This window comes from Phacochoerus africanus, chromosome 12, assembly GCF_016906955.1.
Source record: "Phacochoerus africanus isolate WHEZ1 chromosome 12, ROS_Pafr_v1, whole genome shotgun sequence".
Taxonomy (NCBI): Eukaryota; Metazoa; Chordata; class Mammalia; order Artiodactyla; family Suidae; genus Phacochoerus; species Phacochoerus africanus.
This window is the reverse complement of record NC_062555.1, coordinates 65,546,930-65,568,000: the sequence shown is the minus strand read 5'-3', so window position 1 is coordinate 65,568,000 and position 21,071 is coordinate 65,546,930. Positions and strand designations below refer to the sequence as shown.

Here is a 21,071-nt window from a genome sequence, read left to right as displayed (position 1 = left end):
CAATAACCGAAATAAACTCACTAGAAGCAGCTAATAGCAGAATACAGGAGGCAGAAGAACAAATAAGCGAGGTGGAGGACAGATGAGTGGAAATTACAGATGTGGAACAGAAAAGAGAAAAAAGATTGAAAACAAATGAAGAGAGTCTCAGAGAATTCTGGGACAACATTAAACACACCAACATCATATTATGGGGTGCCAGAAGGAGAAGAGAGAGAGAAGGGAAAGAATCCAGCGTTGCCGTGAGCTGTGGTGTAGGTCACAGACGTGGCTCGGATCTGGTGTTGCTGTGGCTGTGGTGTAGGCCAGCGGCTGCAGCTGGGAATTGACCCCTAGTCTGGGAACCTCCATTTGCCGCGGGTGTGGCCCTAAAAAGACAAAAGACAAAAACAAAAAAGGGAGAGGAGATTGGAGAAGATGAAGAAAACAGATTCGTTTAGATGAGATTAGGTGAAATTAAGTATAAAACGGAAGCCACAGTAGGATGTTTATCGAGAGTTACCAACTTAGTCTCCTCCAACTATCCGCTTTGACGAATGCTGAACTTTCCTTCATTTCTTAATCTCATCCTCTCCACTCCAGTCTTCCCTCACGCTGTTCCTTCTGTTTAGAACCCTCTCCCTTTCCCTCCTCACTTAAGCAGGGTGGTCTTCCTGTGGAGAGGGTCCCTCCATCCTGCAGACGCCTGCCTTTCCGTCTTGTATGAACAACCCTTGCTACCTTGGCAAGAGCTGTCTCCCCGCCTGGTTCTCTGCCCTATAGGGCCAGGGACCCTGACGGGCTTGTTCTCGTCTCTGTCCTCAACCACCGACACAGCAGCAGCGCACAGGAAGGTGCTCGTTAAACACCTGTGAGTACTAAAATACAAACACTATTAGCAGTGACTCCAAATCACAGAAAAATTCGTTTCAAAATCAGACTCAAACACCACTCTCAAAACGTTTTAAGAAATTAACTGATAGCATCATATATCTCGACACTGTCTAAAAAAACAAGATTTGAATCTCTTATATTTTGCAATATTCCAAGTTAATTTTCTAGCTTCCCATACACCTTTCAACTATTAAACTTTTAAGAGTTGTAACTATAGATGGTAAGTATCCTGACATTTCACATTAAAATCTAATATAACCCATAAATCTCTAAAATCTAATGAGAATCAGAGTCTTGATATGTTCATTTATTTTATTTTTAGCTAAAGAAAATTTATTAGAACAAAGACGAAGCACCAGGTTATGAGACAGGCTAATCTTTACTGGAGCAATCTCAATTTATATATGAAGAGCTACAGCAGGTTTACTGCTATTAAAAACAAAACAAAACAAAACAAAACAACAACAACAACAACTACACTTTGTGCCTTCACAGTACCTGTTCAAGCATCTTGAGATTTTTGTCAGTATAATGCAATACAGAAATTATACAGAAAGGAATTTCTCAACAAAGGCCAAATGTCTCTTTTCAAGGTCATCTCATATTCTAGAAAATATTTCGTTAGCATTTTTCTCAAGGCTTTGTGATAAAAACCAAAAGGGAAACTAGTAAAACAGAACAATAAATTCTGTTCCTATGAATGAAATTTGAATCCTATTTCAATTAAAGAAGAAATGGAGGCATTCCTACTGTGGCACAGTGGGTTAAGAATCCAACTACAGCAGCTCCGGTCACTGTGGCAGCGTAGGTTCAATACCCTGCCAGGTATAATGGGTTAAAGGATCTGGAGTTGCCTCAGATGGGGTGCAGGTTGCAGCTGCAGCTCAGATTCAGTCCCTGGCCCAGGAATTTCCCTAAGTCACGAGCGCAGCCATTAAAAAAAGAAGAAGGAGGAGGAGAACGAGAAGAAGAAAAAAGAGTGAAATCTTATTTGAAAGAACCAAATGGGAAGGCCATCGAGAGAGCACCATGCCACCCGCCTGTCCGTTCCAGACAGGCTTCCTGAGTCACACATGCCAGGTGAGGGGGTCGGTAAGGAGCCCTCGGAGAGCCCTAAGCTGAGGGGCACTCTGCCAAAGAACTGGGCTGCAGTCCTCTAAAACACCACACCATGTAACATAAAAACATCTGAGGAACCTTCCAGCTGAGAGGAGAGTAGAGACCTAACAACTAAACCCCAAGTGTAATGACACTCACCTGGACCCTGCGCTGGTCAGAACTGCCACAGAGGACATTATTGGGGAAACTGTCAACAATGAGATAAGCATTACAGGCCATAAAAAGAGAATTTATCTATTTAAGAACTTTACTGTGGTCCAGTAAGGGAACATCCTTGTTCTCCAGAAGCACACCCTGAAATACAAATGCAGCAGGTTATTCACAACTGACGCTCAGATGGTTCCAAAAGAAAGAATATATATCTTTAAGCGCATATTCAGAAATTTAAAAATAAAATAAAGAATTGGTGCCACAGAAAAAATAAAGTTGGACTGGGCAGGAAGGAAAGAGAATTTCATGCTATCAGAGGAAGAATTTCATCTGCTGAGACCGATACACATTAACCAGAAGAAATAAACTTAAGGAAAACTACAGGCCTGGAGGTTGTTACTGTCAATCAGAATGCCGCTCACCAGTGAGCTACAAAAGCTTCTATTTTCAGTTGGACTAAGATCTCTACTGGCTAACAATTTTTATAGCACATTTTAGGGGAAAAGAAAGTTCCCACTGTGGCTCCGTGGGTTAAGAATCCAGTTAGTATCCATGAGGATGTGAGTTTGATCCCTGGCTTCGCTCAGTGGGTTAAGGATCCGGCGTTGCCACAAGCTGTGGCACAGGTTGTAGATGCAGCTCAGATACCACCTCTAGCCTGGGAACTTCCATATGTTGCAGGTGCCCTAAAAAAAGAGCAAAAGAAAAGAAAGTCAAGATTCCACTTATAATACAAATAAACATTTTAAAGTAGCTTTCTTAAGTGCAAAGTTACCACTAAAAAACCACTTGAGATCCAAGTTTCTTGTGACAAAGTCAGATTGTGTGCCTAAAGCACTGGGACAGAGTTTTTTCTCCTCTCCTGGCAAAGTTTCTTATACTTAGAGGTACGTATACCTGTAAGCGTGAGGTTGCATTAACGGTGTAAGGCTGATTTGTTTAAAGCCACAATGACTCCACTGCCTCTGTGGGTGGAGATCCGGACCCTGCGCATCCTCCATGGCCATGGAGAAGCATCCTCCCTAATGCAAAAGAAAGACTGTGTACAGGCACGCTTCCTCGTTAGCTGGCAGCATGGAAACTCCCTTTCGTACAGCTTCTAGGCTACCACCATAAACAGTTTTTTATAATAAAACATTCTGATGAAATATATTGAGGAATCATATTCTAACAGTCTGAATCAATCATGTGACTGACTGTCTTACTGCAGTTAAAACAATAAATTCAAGCAAGTTTGAAAATCAAATTCAAACTGTGTTGTGCCGTCAACTGTCACAAGCAAACAGGTTTGCAACGTTCTTCCAACACTGGTCATACCCAGGTCCTCCTCGCTAACACGTGATCTACAGCTACAGATCACAAAAGGAAATAAGAGAACATTATTTCCTAAGGAAAATACTCAAGTTTCCTTGTAAGTACGTAAGTTTACATAAAAACTAATACATAGATACATGGCTTTTCAAATTGCTTTTCAGTTATTCTGCCTTACTTTGCATTTATTTAGAACATAACAAGGCTAACCAGTGAGGAAACCAAACACAGGACTTCACTGTGTAAATGTCAAAAGCTTTTACTAATGCAGTCAATAGAAATTCCATTTCTCAAGTTCCCGTTATGGTGCAGGGGTTAATGAATCTGACTAGGAGCCATGAGGTTGGGGGTTCGATCCCTGGCCTTGCCCAGTGGGTTAAGGATCCGGCGCTGCCATGAGCTGTGGTATAGGTTGCAGACGTGGCTCGGATCCCGCGTTGCTGTGGCTCTGGCAGAGGCCAGCAGCTACAGCTCCGATTCGACCCCTAGCCTGGGAACCTCCACGTGCCACAGGGAGCTGCCCTAGAAAAGACAAAAAGACAAACAAATTCCATTTCTATTCCACTCTTCTAGAATCTGAAACAGGCAACTGTGGGAACTCCCGTTGTGGCCCAGCAGTTAACAAACCCGACTAGCACCCATGAGGACATGGGTTCCATCCCTGGCCTCACTCAGTGAGTTACGGATCCTGTGTTGCCGTGAGCCATGGCATAGGTCAAAGACAGCTCGGGTCTCAAGTTGCTGTGGCTGTGGTGTGGGCTGGCGGCTACCGCTCCGATGGGACCCTTAGCCTGGGAACCATAAAAAGACAAAAAAATAAAAGTAAAAAGACACTGTGACTCCAAATGCCGCACGACTTAATCTAAGGTCAGTGTCTGACCAGAATCTTTTTACATCCCACAGAATCCGCCAAGTGCTTATGAGGAAGGAAAACTGCTGCAACTCCAGGGCCAAGAGCTGCTACCATCCGCCTACACAGCGACCCCTCCTGGGAACCTGAAGAAGACTCAACCCACTGGAAATTTTCATTTCCATTTGCCCTCCTAGCTTCTGCCCCACAATCATGATACAAATACATACAACGTTTCCTTTTCCAAAAAACCAACTAATGGCTGAGTGCTTGGAGCCTGAAAGGGGAGACAGCGAAGGGGAACTGCAAAGATGGTTTCACTCTTTTCTTGACCCTCTAGCCAAAGGCTTTAAAGAGAAGCTAGAAAGAATCATTTGATAATCACTTGTCTAACTGCAAAAAAGAAAAAAAGATGTAACACCAAAACACTATTTGAGATCAGTTTTGAAGGACAAAGAGCCAGGCTAGGAAATTTTTAATATCAATTTCTCACATCTGGGAAACGAGAAGACAACTATACAATGACATCCACCCATACACACTGACAGGCTCAAATTCCCTTAATAGAAGGTCTATTTGACCTAATGCAAAAAGCGATAATATAAAGCTTTCCAGACACTACGTTTTTAAAAAAGAGAGTGTTAATTACACCTAGATTTACCAGTTACAGACAATATGACAAACATCACTACTAAGTTGTGCTTTCCACTATGTCTTCTGATAAATGAGAAATACTAAAAGTCATACTATAACATTTTCACATACAAAGTCAGTTTTTAGAGAAGTTAATGTAAAAAAGGTATGAAATTTTTCAAACCAGTACGTCAGTTCTAATAAAATGGGATTTGAGAAAAAAATGTAAACACCAAACTCTATTTTCTGAAATTAATTTCCTTTACAAGGAGATTTCTCTCAAGATTTTGTTAAATGCAGACATGACATTATTTAAAGGCAATTCAACTTAAATTTTAACTTCTGACCAACTTCTTAGGTAAACAGCTGTTTCCTAAAACAGGATAAGTATCTGGATAGGCTATTGCTGTGGAGAGAAGTTTAGGCCAATACTTAGGGAAAGTCTTATCTTACTTGTTCTGTGATTTTTCTACTTATTTTTTAGTTCTTTTTTTTTTTTTTCTAGTTAATAAGACTCAGAAGAATCCTGATGCCACAATTCAGGGATTCGGTAATCTACTCAATTATTTTACATGATCTGCTCTAACAAATGCTGAACAAACTGCCCTTCACCTCGGCATCGACTCAGTCTACAGCTCCAATGGGTGACAATATTTATTCCCACTCTTACTAGAAGCCACAAATAAACTACATCCCAAATGATTCGCTGCCATTATCTTTTTCCTCAGATTAAAAAGAAATATTCATATCCAGGAGTGACCTCAAAAAACTCACTCCACTATTTAGGCCAAAGGGCAGCATCAAACACTCCAACACAACCGATTCACTCCCGGATTGCCCACTCAACACCCAAAAAGACTCTCTTAGGAAACATTTCATGTAATTATCTACGGAGCAAAACTTTTTCAAAGAAAGTGAGGTAATACAGAAGTGAAGAATAAAAATTTTAAATACAGTGGATAAGCTTTATTTAACTTAAAACTTGGGAAAAGAAAAATAAGTAGTACCCTAAATTAACATTTTTTTTTTTGGTTTCCTGAGGTTTTGGCTTTTTAAAAACATATTCCACCAAAATAATCATCTAGAAATTGTTGAACACCCGTCTTTAAACAAACTACTCTTGTTATATCTCCATTAAAGATCTAAAAATCCATTTAGGAGTTCCCAAGTGGCGTAGTGGAAGTGAATCTGATTAGTATCCATGAGCATGCAGGTTCGATCCCTGGCCTCACTCAGTGAGTTAGGGATCTGGCGCTGCTGTGAGCTGTGGTGTAGGTCGCAGACAGGGCTTGGATCCCAAGTTGCTGTGGCTGTGGTACAGCTGTAGCTCTGATTCAACCCCTAGCCTGGGAACTTCCATATGCTGCAGATGCAACCCTAAAAAGCAAAAAACAAACAAATGAACAAAAAAAATCCATTTCAAATTACAGCCACACTTTAAATATAACAACTTTATTTCATCTGTGACACCACCCACTAAAACAAAACTTTTAACAAATCTGATAAATGCTAAACATTGCTAAATATGCAACATAGGAGTTCCCGTCATGGGTCCGTGGTTAACGAATCTGACTAGGAACCATGAGGTAGCGGGTTGATCGCTGGCCTTGCTCAGTGGGTTAACGATCTGGTGTTGCTGTGAGCTGTGGTGTAGGTCACAGATGCGGCTCGGATCCCACATTGCACTGGCTCTGGCGTAGGCTGGCAGCTACAGCTCTGATGACCCCTAGCCTGGGAACCTCCATATGCCACAGGAGCGGCCCAATAAAATGGCAAAAAGACCAAAAAAAAGTAAAAAATAAAAATATACAATATAAAAATTAAGAGCAATTTAAGAACTAAAAATCAAAAGGCTTTTTGTAGACTGCAATAAAGTTAATCCACAATGAAATGCACAAGATCATAGCAGCACCTTATTTCCCACAAAAATAAGTATTCTTTTTTCATTTTTATTTTAAAAAGTTATTTTTCAAAGTTCTTATTTTTTATATATAAAAGTCTACACTAAAAGCTGAAAAACATCTTAAAGCATTTAACATGTTTTCTAGGCCTTCTAGCTAGGGGCATCTAAACTCGCAGGTCAGAATGTACAGAAACTGATCTCCTGCGCTGGCCTCAGGTGTCAGAGCCGGTTGCCTCCAGGCCCCAAACATCTCCAGCAGTTTATTTCACCTGCTGTATGGCGAATACCATGTTCTATGTGGTTCATGACATGGGAAGGGTTAGGAAATCCTACAGAGAGAAATTCACCCAGACATACAAGTATGCAACCTTTCCTCTAATTGCTAAAGAAATAATTTTTAAAAAAAATTACTTACCCATCAATCTCATCCAAATCTAGGTTTAGAAATTCTGTCTAGATTTTAATGACCTATTTTTTAACCTGTACCACGCTTCTCTTAATTTTTTTTTAAATAGGAACTCTGATATACTCAAGTTCTCTTCCACCTTGATGAAAACTTACAACCCCAGAAGCTGCAGCCTAACACAGACCATGACAACACGCCCTAGCCTACAGTCAGTTGCCTTGACAATCAAGAACGACATCTGGAGTTCCCGTCGTGGCGCAGTGGTTAACGAATCCCACTAGGAACCATGAGGTTGCGGGTTCGATCCCTGGCATCGCTTAGTGGATTGGGGATCCGGCGTTGCCGTGAGCTGTGGTGTAGGTTGCAGACGAGGCTCGGATCCTGCATTGCTGTGGCTCTGGCGGAGGCTAGTGGCTGCAGCTCCAATTCAACCCCTAGCCTGGGAGCCTCCATATGCCTCGGGAGTGGCCCAAAGAAAGAGCAAAAAAGACAAAAAAAAACAAAAAAAAAGACATCTGTCACCAGAGAAAACCAAGTTGGCCAGAAAAAGAAACTTCACTCCAAGTTGACTTCTTTTTATTTAGGGCCCCACCCACAGCATATGGAAGTTCCCAGGCCAGGGGATGAATAAGAGCTGTAGCTGCCAGCCTAGGCCACCGCCACAGCAACACAGGATCTGAGCTGCATCTGCGACCTACACCACAGCTCACGGCAACACCAGATCCCCAACCCACTAAGCGAGGCCAGGGATCGAACCGAGACCTCATGGATCCTGGTCGGATTCGTTTCTGCTGAGCCACCACAGGAACTCCCCCAAGTTTACTTCAAAAGGAGCAAGGAAAGAGCCGAAACCTAAGAACAAAGCTAGAAAAGGCAAGTACTGCCTGTAACCAATCTTTTTAACTTACATCTAACAAAAATACCTCTCTGTCAGAGTAATTTTTCCTGAATAAAATCTCAGGTTGTTCCCCTAACTGAAGTTCTTCAGTAGTTCTCAAGCCCTGCAGAATAAAGTCCAAACTTCCTGAAATGCAGGTGACCTGGTCCTGATTTCATCTCCTCCAACTCGACCTCTCACAGCCTCCTTCCCCAGCACCATATTCCAGAACGTTCAACCACTCGGTAACAGGTGTGCTCAAGCCTTCATGCCTTTCTCACACTGCTCCCCTGCTTGGAATGCCTGTGCCACACGCACGTGTGTGCACGCGCACACCCTCTCTTTCATGGGAGCAGCTCAAATTTCACCTAAAAATAGTAACACAAACAACAGCTACCACATGCTAACGAAGGACGTCGCTGCGCACCACTCAAATCCGTGCGCTGCTTTACTGAGCATCTACTGGGTGCCAGGAGGAATGTTTAACCCTAGGAATAAAAATCCTTGCCCCCAAGGAGTTTACAGATTGAAGAGAAGAGTGAGGAGGCCAGTGGTTTTCACAGAGTGTGACGGCTTCTAGAATGAGGCAGGCAGAGGGTTCTAGAGAAGTAGCAAGGGGCCCACCTCGCGAGTGAAGCGGTGCCCAGGTGAAGGGGGGAACCCTGCAGCCAGGAAACTAGGCAGAAACTGATTTTTTTCAAATCCTAAATGTGCAGTACGGACTTGGGATGTACTGTAACCCCAGTGGTTAAACCCCCAAGGGCGCGGGTCATTCTGGGCAGCCCCCCTTTCCACACAACGAACACAAATTACAGACAAATAGGAAGGCGAACGACCACAATGACATGCCTGTACCCCCCACACGGTGAGCACCTCTGTGGATGAGAAGTCTAACGGGGACACAAAGTGTGAGCCAAGCTGAAGCCAGGAGGCCTGCTGGGCTCCGGGACCCAGAGCAGGGAAAGGCGGCAGGGAGCTCTTGCCGCGGGGTTAACTACGGGTCCTTCCAACAGGGAAACGAGGGCTCCATGCGAAGCAGGGTCAGCAGCCAGGCTCTTGGCGTCAAACCAGGGACTGGGTGGCACTCTTCCTTGCCTGTGAACCTAGACTAAAAAAGACTTCTGCTGACGGCACTGAGGCTGCGGCTTAGGCAGCAGCTGACCTAATGCCAGCTGACTCGGTGACCAAATCTGTGACATCCCCAACGTCACCAAGGGGCCAGGGCTCTGACCTACTAACACAAGGCCTGATTCTGACTGGAAACTCCAAAGCCAGGCAGACAACAGCAAATCTGTCTGACCAGCAGAAAGAGAGAGACATATACACGCACAAAGGAAAAAGGAAAAAAACTCCTATTAGAAAGTGCCTGCAAAATTATAGAACATGATGAAAATACCAATAATATCAAGAACCACAACATAAATTCACTGCAGACAAAACACAGAAATCATCAAATGATCTGAAAAAAGACTTTAAAATAAGAATGACCCTCAAACAGATAAAGAAATAACAAAAGAAGCAAAAACAATTTTTTTTAAATTCAAGCAAGCAGAAGTGAGAAATCAACTAGTGGATATAAAAAAGAACCAGTTAAAATCTTGCAAATGAAGTATAACCATTGTAACTTACAAATAAAAGACTGAATGTGGTTCAGATACTCATTGCCCTCATTATCAGCACCTCCCCTCACCCCCGCCCCCATGCTCACAGGGCTCTGAGGTTAAAATGCTTACTTTTCAGGAGCATTCCATCTTTACCAGAGTTGGCATGTTACACTAAACAAACATTCTCACCAAATTTCATAAGAATGGAGCTGAAATAGCAAAAGCTGTTTCTTCCTTAGTAATCTGGCAACATTTTGATTATTCAAGGCACGTCACAGAAAAAGTAACCCAATGTAAATCTCTAAAACCAAAGACCACTTCTTAGAGTATTTTTACAGTATTTCTTACAGTATTTTCACTCAGGTGCATAATAACCAACAGTTTCATTTTCACCGTTACCAACTGCCTCGTTATATAAACTGATGAGAAAAGCTACTCTATTCATATTATAAAGTAAATATAAGTGATATGAATAATAACTGGTAAAAAAAATTTAAACTCTCTAATATTATATTCCAGTAAAGAAATGCTCACTCATCCCAAAGTTTCCACAATCAAAATATCTGCACTCTGAAAGTGTAGTAAAACTGTCTTAGGACCCCAGTTAGGACAGAAACCTTCTTCCTCACTCTGTAACAGTAAGCAGTTAACACAAAATAATAAAATCCGGTTCTGTTCACAAGCAGAAGTAGAAAGGAATGACAGAAAATATGACGTATGTTGCTTCCTTACAACTGAGAAGATAAAATCTACAGCAAAAGGTAAGTCTATAGGATAGATTTGGTTCCTTGCTCCATCAAAGACAATTATGAAAAAAATGTTTTGCTTAAATGTATCAAGCCAAGTTACACAATGATTAAATTTTGCACAATAAAACCTCTGCTAATTACGGTTAACTGCAATTTTCCCTCTTCATATTTCTAAAGAGTCATTTTCCAGTGACTGGCCAGTAGAAAATTTTAGATGATAGAACTAAACCAGCCAAGAAGCTACTGACACAGATACCCTCACCACATCTGAGTTCTTAGAATAAATCAAACATCAGAAGGTATCTCCCTGTATAGACAGAGACAAGTGCACAGTTTCCAGGGTTGAACCAGGTTATCCAATCCCTGATGAAGTCACACAATTCAACTCATCCAGTAACAGAATCTTTTTCTTTTTTTATGTACAACACTGCACATGCTCCTGAGAGCCCCAAAAGAAACAAGAACACTCACCCATGGCTGGAGGTGGCTCTGTCTGTGGTCCGGATCAGGTACTAAACCCAAATCTGCTGTCCAGCGTTTCTCAGAGGAATACATGTCCTGGTCAGAAAACAAAGAGAAAGAAATCCTATTTCCTAAAGGTCCGTAGTTAAAGTTATCTAAAAGGAAATAAAAATAATTTATATACAAAAAGTTTCTATTTCCAAAAGAACCCCATCATCTAAACATAAAAAATTACCAATCAATCTTTGGAACACGGTGGTTCCATTCATGTTTTCCTTTTTCTGTGAGAAGTTACCTCAAAAGCAAATAGTAAGTAGCAAGTAATTGCCATGCAGGAACTTATTAACCGGTGCCTTTTGTCTTCATCCCCCCGCTCCACCCCCTGCCACTCCCACATAAAGTCAAGGGAAGAAAACTCTGCATCTTGAGTGGGTTGCTCACGTCACACCTGCTGAAGGTATTCTGACTGCATGGAGATGATTATATTCATAAACGCCATCAAATAACGATTACCAAAGGTATTGCTATAGACTTCCCCCAATAATGGCCATTTTCCTCATTCTAAAAGTAATATGATTTCATTGTTTCAAAAAATTGGAAACGACAGCAAAGTTGCGAAGAAAAAATTGTCTCTCAACATGATGCCACCACATCCACCCAATCGTTTGGGGCATGTTTCCTTTCCAGGAATTTTTTGTATTTTTTTTTTCCTTTTTCAGCCACACCTGCAGCACATGGAAGTTCCCAGGGCAGGAACTGAATCCAAGCTGCAGCTGCGACCTACACCACAGCTGCAGCAACACCAGATCCTTAACCCATTGCGCTGGGCTGGGGATCATCAAACCAGTGCCTCCACAGAGACAAGGTGGATCATTAACCCACTGTGCCACAGCGGGAACTCCAATATGTATTTTCAAAACATATTTTAGAAATACTACAGACAAAATGTTGTATTCAGTTCTTTTCAGTTGAGAATCATCACCCTGTATTACTATAAATACAAACTTATGTATTACTATAAATACAAACTTAACCCTTTGCTGAGACTTACATTATAAACCTTCCTCTCTTGATAATATATTAAAGAAAATGAGGCATAAATTAATACTAATGCTACATTTAAACATAACCATGGATGTATAAATGCCTCACAAAAATCTAATATTTGAAATTCCACAAATAAGGCAACATCAGATTTGATACAAAATCTACCCTTGTGTTTCCCTCATAGAGCTGATAAGCTACTTCTTGCAATCACAAGTGATTATTTTCTAAATCAATAAATCAATTAAGAAAATAGCATAATTAATACTAAAAACCTCTGCTTCTGAAACAGATTTAAAGTTTGGGAAACTTTTTTTTTTTTTTGTCTTTTTGTCTTTTTGCCATTTCTTGGGCTGCTCCCACAGCATATGGAGGTTCCCAGGCTAGGGGTCGAATCGGAGCTGTAGCCACTGGCCTATGTCAGAGCCACAGCAACGCGGGATCCGAGCTGCATCTGCAACCTACACCACAGCTCACGGCAACGCGGGATCGTTAACCCACTGAGCGAGGCCAGGGATCGAACCCGCAACCTCATGGTTCCTAGTGGGATTCGTTAACCACTGCGCCACGACAGGAACTCCTGGGAAACATTTTTTGAAGAAATAATGCTCCCCCCATCTAGAAAACATCTTCACTCATTCTATGTATTATACACATGAAGCATAAATTTACAAAATGAAAACTCTGTAGACACAGCATGGCTCACACGCTGTAATTAGCAGCAGCACATAATCATAGTTCTGCCACGTAATCACCTGACACCCAGCCCACATGCTCTTTACCTCCTCAGCGGACACCATTAAACAATGTTCATTTCCAGATAACTCAATTACCCCAAAGAAAATGAGACGGTATATGGAAATTCTAAAACAACATATAATCCACACGTTAATTTTAGAACATGGGAAGGTTTCCTACAATGAATACAGTTTCTCACTGGCACTTCACTGACTCTTATTAGATTTGTTTTCCCTCCCAGGAAACCACAAGGAGGAACATGCTGCCCCGTGGAGCAGGCCAGCAGCTGAAGGATGGCCTAGGAAGACCAGCACACGGAACAAATAAATAGACGGACAACCCACTTACAGTTCACCTGCACCTGTAGAGTCTGGTCTCTATGCCCAGGGACTCTTCTCTTTGTTCATGTTTATATGAAAGTTTTTTTATCTTAAATTTAAAATTCCTAAGTGGCAACATCAAAGCACTTTGTACTGAGCCTGAGCCATGCACCCCTCCTACCCATAATCATAAATTGGCAAATGACTACTTACTCAAGGATTGACGTTCCTAAGACATCAAGAGTTTTCTCAACACTAAAAATAGTAACCTCAAAAACACCAGGGTAATAAAACCTATCAACACCGGATTCACAGCCTTCCGTCTGAAGTGACGAATATACCTGACAAATTCGCAACAGGACGCGAGCTGGAATTAATGTCATGGAACAGTTCTTAGAAACATACTTTCACGTGTGTTATACCTGAAGTCACCTGTTCAAGATCATTTACACTAATCACAGCTTTGAAAGGCAGACCCTGCATGTACGTTCAAAGTAGGTGGTCCGCCAATGCTTCTCAGCAATGAGACAAACTAGGCGGTCTACCAACGCTTCTCAGCAATGAGACACCTGATAAAATTTTCAGATTCCCTCGCTCCTCCCCTAAATGCCTGGACCTAAAAAGAGGAAAGAGAAAAATCTTAACTTGGTTTTTTTCACACACCATCTAAGAGGGAAAGAGTACTATGTCTTAAATCCACAATTTCACGTAAAAGGCATTATTGCAAAATCTGACCTTTTAACTCATTTTCCAGGAACTTGAGCTGCTGCTATTTATATTCTAAGCATGAGAATTTATACTCAAGTTAACCTACTATGGGTTCTTTCAACAGCTCCTTCAACCTTTGTGACAAAACCTGACATGCACAAATGTAAGGCTACAGTAGGCCTAAGTACTGCCCATCCTGAAAGGGAACTCAGGGACTAGTTAACAGGAGAGCAAACTGCACCACATCCTTTTCTTTACTGCAGGCACTAAACATGACCTAAAAGTAATTTCTGCCGCTTTCAGTCACTTAAAACCTGTGGAAATATCTAAAAGGATTTCTGGTTTTTATAACACCAGATAATCTATTCTCCAACTAGCTCAATAATCCCAATTTTAATTAGTTTAAAACCTAAATTTAATAGAATTACAAGTCACAACATATGATATCACATTCTGTTGTTTCTAATAATATTCTTTCTGGAGATCAAATTAACATTAACTTATTTCATTGCACAATAACTTCCCCTGCAAGGAAAATATACAAAGAATCCCAATCTCCACTAAAAGCTGATGTGATCTCCATTTTTTAATCTCATCACAAATTATAATTTTTAGATAATCAAATTTAATCTTGAAGATACTGTGCTAAGTGAAATAAACAAGTCATAATAGGACAAGTACTCTATGGTTCCACTTATATGAGGGACCTAAAGTAGCCAAATTCATAGAGACAGAAAGTAGGATAGTGGTTGCCAGGGGCTAAAGGAAGAGAAAGCGGGGTGTTAGTGTCTAAGGAGTAAAGAGTGTCATTTTGGGAAGATAAAAAAAGTTCTTGAAATGAATGGTGATGGTTGTACATCAGTATGAATGTACTTCATCCCACTGAACTGTATACTTAAAAATGGTTAAAATGGTAAATCTTATGTGTATTTTACAACAAAAATATAAATTAAAACAATCAAATCATCTATGTTTCAAAAAGGAGAATCCCAATGTAATAGAAATTTATTACAAAGAATCTAGACTTTAATAATAAAAGTTATAAATCAACTGCACCTTTCTAAAATATTTGGCTGTAAAAGAAAAAGAAGTATCCTATTTCAAGATGCTACAAGTTCAAATTGACACTGAGAGACATCATAGTGAAACTGTCCATCATCAATGACAAAGAGTTCTTAAAACCAAGCAGAAATAAAAGGCAGGCTGCTTAGAAAGAACAACTGGACTTGACGGCTGATTTATCAACTGCAACAATGGAAGCCATAAGACACTGGAATAATATCTTTAAAGTTCTAAGAGAAAATAATTGTTAAGCTATAGTTATATACCCAACTTAGCCAAACTATTTTTTCAAGAAAAGGGGCAAAAATAAAGAAAATTTCAGACACAAACTGAGAGAATACACCGAAAACAGATCCTCAGATCCTCACTAAGGATGTTTCCAAAACTATAGTTCACAAAGAGAACTATATTGGAAAATGAGGCCAAAAAGGTCTCAAATACAGGAAAGAATGGTGAGAAAAGAAAACTGTAAACATGAGTAAAAATAAATATTAGAGGTATAATTTCTTTTTTTTTTTTTTAGGGCTGCACTTGGGGCATATGGAAGTTTCCAGGCTAGGGGTCAAAGATGAGTTGTAGCTGCTGGCCTACACCACAGCCAAGGCAGCACCAGATCCAAGCCACATCTGCAATCTACGTCTTCTGGATCCTTAACCACTGAGTGATGCCAGGGATCGAACCTGCATCCTCATGGATACTAGTTGGGATACTAGTTAACCCACACAGGAACTCCTAGAGGTATAATTTCTAAATTAGGAATTACAAAAACAAAGAAACCTAAAATACTGAATAAAACCAGCCTGTAATCTAGAAAGGAGGTATTAGGAATGGAAATATTTCAAGTGTCTTAGGCTGTTTTCCAGGAGGAAGACACGGCAGGCACTATCTTTTGTTCAGACGTCTTCCACCACCCACAGCCCTTGCCGTGGCTTCCCTGGGGTGGAGGACAGTACCCATCTCGTGGGTGTGTGGGCCTGGCCATATGACGCATTGGAACAGGAGCAGAACTGACACTGTATCACTTGTAAGCGGAGGCTTTAAGGGCTCTGAGCTTGTCTGTGCTCTCTTATACTCCTCCACTGCACCCCAAGTCGTGCTGGTGCCAGAATGAGGTGATACCTAGTACACAACTGAACCCACAGGTTATAGCCAACCCCATGCAACCCCAGCCACACCCAATAGAGACTGCCAAACCTATGAGCTAGAAATAAATATCTGTTGCTATACAACACGGAAATTTTGCAGTGGTTTGTTACACAGCATTATTACAACAAAAGATGACTAATACAGAGGATAAAGATATTAACTTTAAGTGCAAATTAAATTTGTGAGTTCAAGTTTTACTAAAAGTTTTACTCACTAAATCTGTGAACAGATATAAATATATAAATATGTAAATATATATTATATGTATATATAAATATATATACTTTTAAAAACACACCCACAAAAACGATACCATTTATATAAAGTTCAAAGATATGCAAAACTAACAGTATATGTTTAGGTACATGTACAGACGTAATATAACTATGAAGAAAAGCAAGAGAATTCTAGGCCCCAGAGTTGAAGCTGATGGTTTTCTCAGGACAGAAGTAGGAGGAAGAGGCAGATGTGATCTAAGAGGGTGTTGCTAATGTCCTAGCAGCAGAGCTGAGGAAGGGGACAGAAGAAATATTCTATTAGACCTTTTGTAACATGTCCTTTGTATCAATTTAGTATTTATATTTTAATATGAAAAAGCAAAGATTTTCCAACAAAATTCAGAAATGAAATGAGTATAAATAAAAATGACATAGGTAATCACACGTAAAAATGAGTTAAATGCATTTATAATCTTTAAGCTGTACTTAAGAAACAGAAACAGTTGTAGTGACTCACTTATTCTTTAAAAGAAAAATACGGGTGATAGCCAGGTCCACTATAAAATATAAGAGAGCTTTTGTGTGAAAAGATTGATACGTTATCCGGCTGGCCTTCCCAAAGAGCTGTGTCATTTGTGCTGTTTGCTCCCAACTGTCTGATCCCTGAAAATTCTGATCTCACCTTCACAGCTGTATGATATAAGTTCATTTTCTAGTAGAAATTCCTAGGTCCTGTTTTGCTCAATAGCTATGTGTTAAACTGCCATCCCAAGAAAAAGCTTAAGAAAATTGTCTTAACTGAAGCATGATTTGTAACAACCACCAAAAAAACTATGAACAACCTAAATGCTCAACAATAAGGCACTATCTAAATGAACTGCTGCTAATTTACAGGTAATGGAGTCTCATGTATCCTTTTTTTTTTTTTGTCTGTTGTCTTTTTTTTTTTTTTTTTTTTTAGGGCCATACCCACGGCATATAGAGGTTCCCAGGCTAGGGGTCTAATCAGAGCTGTAGCCGCCAGCCTACACCACAGCCACAACAACGCCAGATCCGAGCCTTGTCTGCAACCTACACCACAGCTCACAGAAACGCCGGATCCTTAACCCACTGAGGGAGGCCAGGGATCAAACCCTCGACCTCATGGTTCCTAGTCGGATAGGTTTCCGCTGCACCACAATGGGAACTCCTCATGCATCCATTTTTAACTGTCTCAAAGAAAGAGAATGAAGGCTCTCCCATGTACTTTGTGTGACTTTCTCACAATCAACAGGAGGAACCAGAAATGATGCCTCAACCAATATGGATGTACTTCCCCAAAGGTATAAACTGATACGTAGAATGACTAATGTTCAATTTTTAAATGTAAAATAGAGAGATAATACACGAATTTACTATTCATTCAATAAATATTTTCTGAGCAGCTGTTATGAGCCAGGCAGAGTTCCAGGCTCTGCAGATACAGCCAAGAACAAATCAATGACCCCATCCCCAAAGAACTTAAATCCTAGCAATTCTAGTACCTTCCTTGCTTAATTCAGATTCACAGTTCATTAATTCAAATAAACATATCCGGACAGACTCCATAGTAATGTTTTCTCATGCCAGATAAAGAAATAACTTTAGTTAATATTAAAATCATCATTAAAATCATTAGTTGACATGGATGTCTCACCACTGTACTTTCACAATTCTTGAGCTTTCTATAAAGAATGCTATTTCCAGAACTTACACCCCCTGAAACACAATACTAAATTGCCATGGCTTTCAGTACCTTCCCTGTTCGAGAAAAGTAAAGCAAATCTCCTATCAAAGCTAGAGTAAAAGTGGGTTTATTTATCCCATTCACTCAGTCAACAAAGTATTTCCTGCTAATATGATCAGAGAAGGAGACAGGCAAAATGAGAAATCCTTTCGCTTCCTAGGTTTGTTTACACGTGTATGTTAATCAAGCACGAGATAAGAATGAGGTCTGATTTCCCCTTCTACAGGTAGAATTCAAGTTAGGTTTCCAAAAGGTCTTATCAAATTGTTTACACGGGTCAACGTGTCAACTTCTAAGTATTTAGGAAAGCAAATGACCTTCTTGGGGCTTCCTTTCCCATCTCAGTTACAGAGAGGCAGGGCTTTTCAAAAGTAGCTTATAATTTGCTTATATGTTCCATTTGCCTAATGCCCTTGCTACAGCCTATCAGAACTACACATAATGCCTGAAGCTCTACAGATAAAAGCTAAAATGAAGGATATAGTATCTGACTGACTTCACTTAAAAAGTCAGTTAAAAATTCCAGACAGCTCAATATAAACACTATAGCAACCACTATGAGAACCTCAAAGAAAAGCAGAAAGGATCCCAGGCTCTACTTTAAGGAATTTATATCTAGTTGGATTCTAAACCCAAGAATGTATCCATCCATCCATTAAATACTAATTCAGCTCTACCATATGCAAAAACTTCTCAAAGGACTTGACATACAGCAAATCAGGATAACCCAGGTCCCAGTCATAATGTTTCTAACAGAACATATTCAGGACAAAAGTACTAAGAAGGATGGGAGTCAAGAGCTTCAGTTCTCGAATGGATAAACAACGAGGTCCTACCGTACAGTGCAGGGAACTATATTCAGTCTCCTGGGATAGACCATGATGGAGAACAATATTAAAAAAAAAAAAAAAAAAAGAGTATAGTGGGATGGACTAGGAGTTTGGGGGTTAGTAGACACAAACTATTACATTTAGAACGGATAAGCAATGAGGTTCTGCTGTATAGCACAGGGAGCTATATCCAATCACTAGTGAGAGAACATGATGGAACATCAAATGAGAAAAAGAATATACATATATTATATATATATAATATACATATACTAATGACTGGGTCACTCTGCTATATAGAAGAAATTGACATAACATTGCAAATCAACTACACTTTAATAAAAAAAGAATGTGTGTGTGTATATATATATGTACAACTGAGTCACTCTGTGGTACAACAGGAACTGACACAACATTGTAAATCAATTATAAGAATCTAAAATACCCAGCTGCAACTCATGCAAAGGCCCTACACTGAATTAAAATGAGTAAATTAGGGGCCAAAAATGTACATGTACAGAAGTGAAAAGAGGAAAATTCACAGAGACGTCAATAAAATTGTAATTCAGCAACTTGATGGCAGATTCTTGGCCTTGTAAGAAAATCACTCAACGTACAGCAAGTCTAAGATGTAAGCATTCCAGCTCTGCCGTTAACCAACTCTAGGATTTTAGATCAAGTCACTTTACTTCCCTGGGCCTCAGTTCCTTTATCCATAAATGAAAATTAAAATTTTCAACCTGGCTACCACTCAAGATTGCCAAGGGACTGTGCATGGAAAAAAATGCTTTTGTAAACTAAATATCATATATTTAGCACATGTATTACCACAGATCCATTTTTGGCCTTTTTATTAAAAAAAGGAGTTGAAACAATTTCTAAGTTCTCTTTCTAGCACTGTAAGACTTGCGACCTAAAAACTAATTTTAATTCAATGCGTAACTAAGAAAGATTCTTCCTTAGTATTATAAGTAGAATCAATCAATAAATTATTGCAGTAAACCAGGTATGCGCTGAAACAAACAGATCTATGTTATTTATGATGGGGGGGGACACAGATTCAAAGGACTCGTGGAAGAAAGTCAAGTCAAAATGACTAATAACAGTGAACTAATCAAAGGTAACCCTAGGTTCAAGGGGAGCATACAGATGACATTCCTTTGACAATTCTCAGTGATGGCAGAGCATCAACTCTGGAGGAAAAAGTTTCTGTAAAAGGAAAATATTTCCCAAGCAAGCGTGGTGATTAGCTTAGAATTAAAACTGATAATAAAACGTGATAATAAATGATAATAAATTGATAAGGGATGGGGCTCAATATTTGCAGAAAGCAATTTCTGAAAAGAAATTTCCAAACTTCTCTTCAGCAATTAATGTAGTCTACTAATGGTAACTACTCTTGGTACTGATTTGACCTATTCTACATTGTTACTTTGAAAATTAGTCTACTACTTCACAACCAGATTATTCCACCTAGTCTTTACTTTCCAATAACTACACATCCAGCTGGGAAAGGAAATCAGAAACTCATGAAAGTTACATAAAAGACAAGACAAGAGACCAGTATTTCCGACCAAGCTAGGCCACATGTTATACACCAACCTTCTTGCTTAAAGACAAAAAGCTAAGCATATGTGTGTGTGTGTGTGTGTGTGGGTGGGTGGGTGCGTGGGTGTGGGTGGGTGTGTATTTTTAATTATTAAAAATATCAGAAGGTAAAAATTGGTACAACCACTTGAAAAACTGGTAGTAATTACAAGAGTTAAATATTTCTCTACCTATTACTCAACAGCTCCATTCCTAGGGATATTTCCAAAAGAAAGGAGTGCATATATTCAACAAAATACAAGTATAGGAATGTTCAGGAGTTCCCATCATACCTCAGTGGTAAACGAACCCAGCTGAGGTGGTTAATGAATCCATGAGGATGTGGATTCGATCCCTGGCCTCAGTGGTTAACAAACCCAACTCAGCGGTTAATGAATCCATGAGGATGCGGGTTCGATCCCTGGCCTCGCTCAGCGGGTTAAGGATCTGGCACCACAGTGAGCTGTGGTGTAGGTCACAGACCGTGGCTCGGATCCTGAGCTGCTGTGGCTGTGGAGTAGGTCGGCAGCTACAGCTCCGATTCAACCCCTAGCCTGGGAACCTCCATATGCTGCATGCATGGCCCTAAAAAGTGAGAAAAAAAACAAACAAAAAAACCCCAAGAATGTTCATAGCAGCTTTATTTGAACAGCCTTTTGGAAATAAAAAAGTAGAATGAATAAATAAATTGTGATACATTCATATACTAGGCTACT

At 40.1% G+C, this 21,071-nt stretch overlaps 1 protein-coding gene across 3 annotated transcripts in view; it reads right to left on the bottom strand.

Annotated features, from left to right (window-relative positions):
* The window catches only part of USP6NL (USP6 N-terminal like), a 201,261-nt gene that overhangs the window by 122,667 nt on the left and 57,523 nt on the right, over window positions 1-21,071 (bottom strand). For all 3 annotated transcript variants that reach the window (XM_047755322.1, XM_047755323.1, XM_047755324.1), the window contains exon 2: window positions 10,947-11,033. Coding sequence is in view for 2 of the 3 variants with exons in the window: in XM_047755323.1 (XP_047611279.1) it covers window positions 10,947-10,950 (4 nt within the window). In the remaining variant the exon portion in view is untranslated. The remainder of the gene's footprint in view (window positions 1-10,946; window positions 11,034-21,071) is intronic.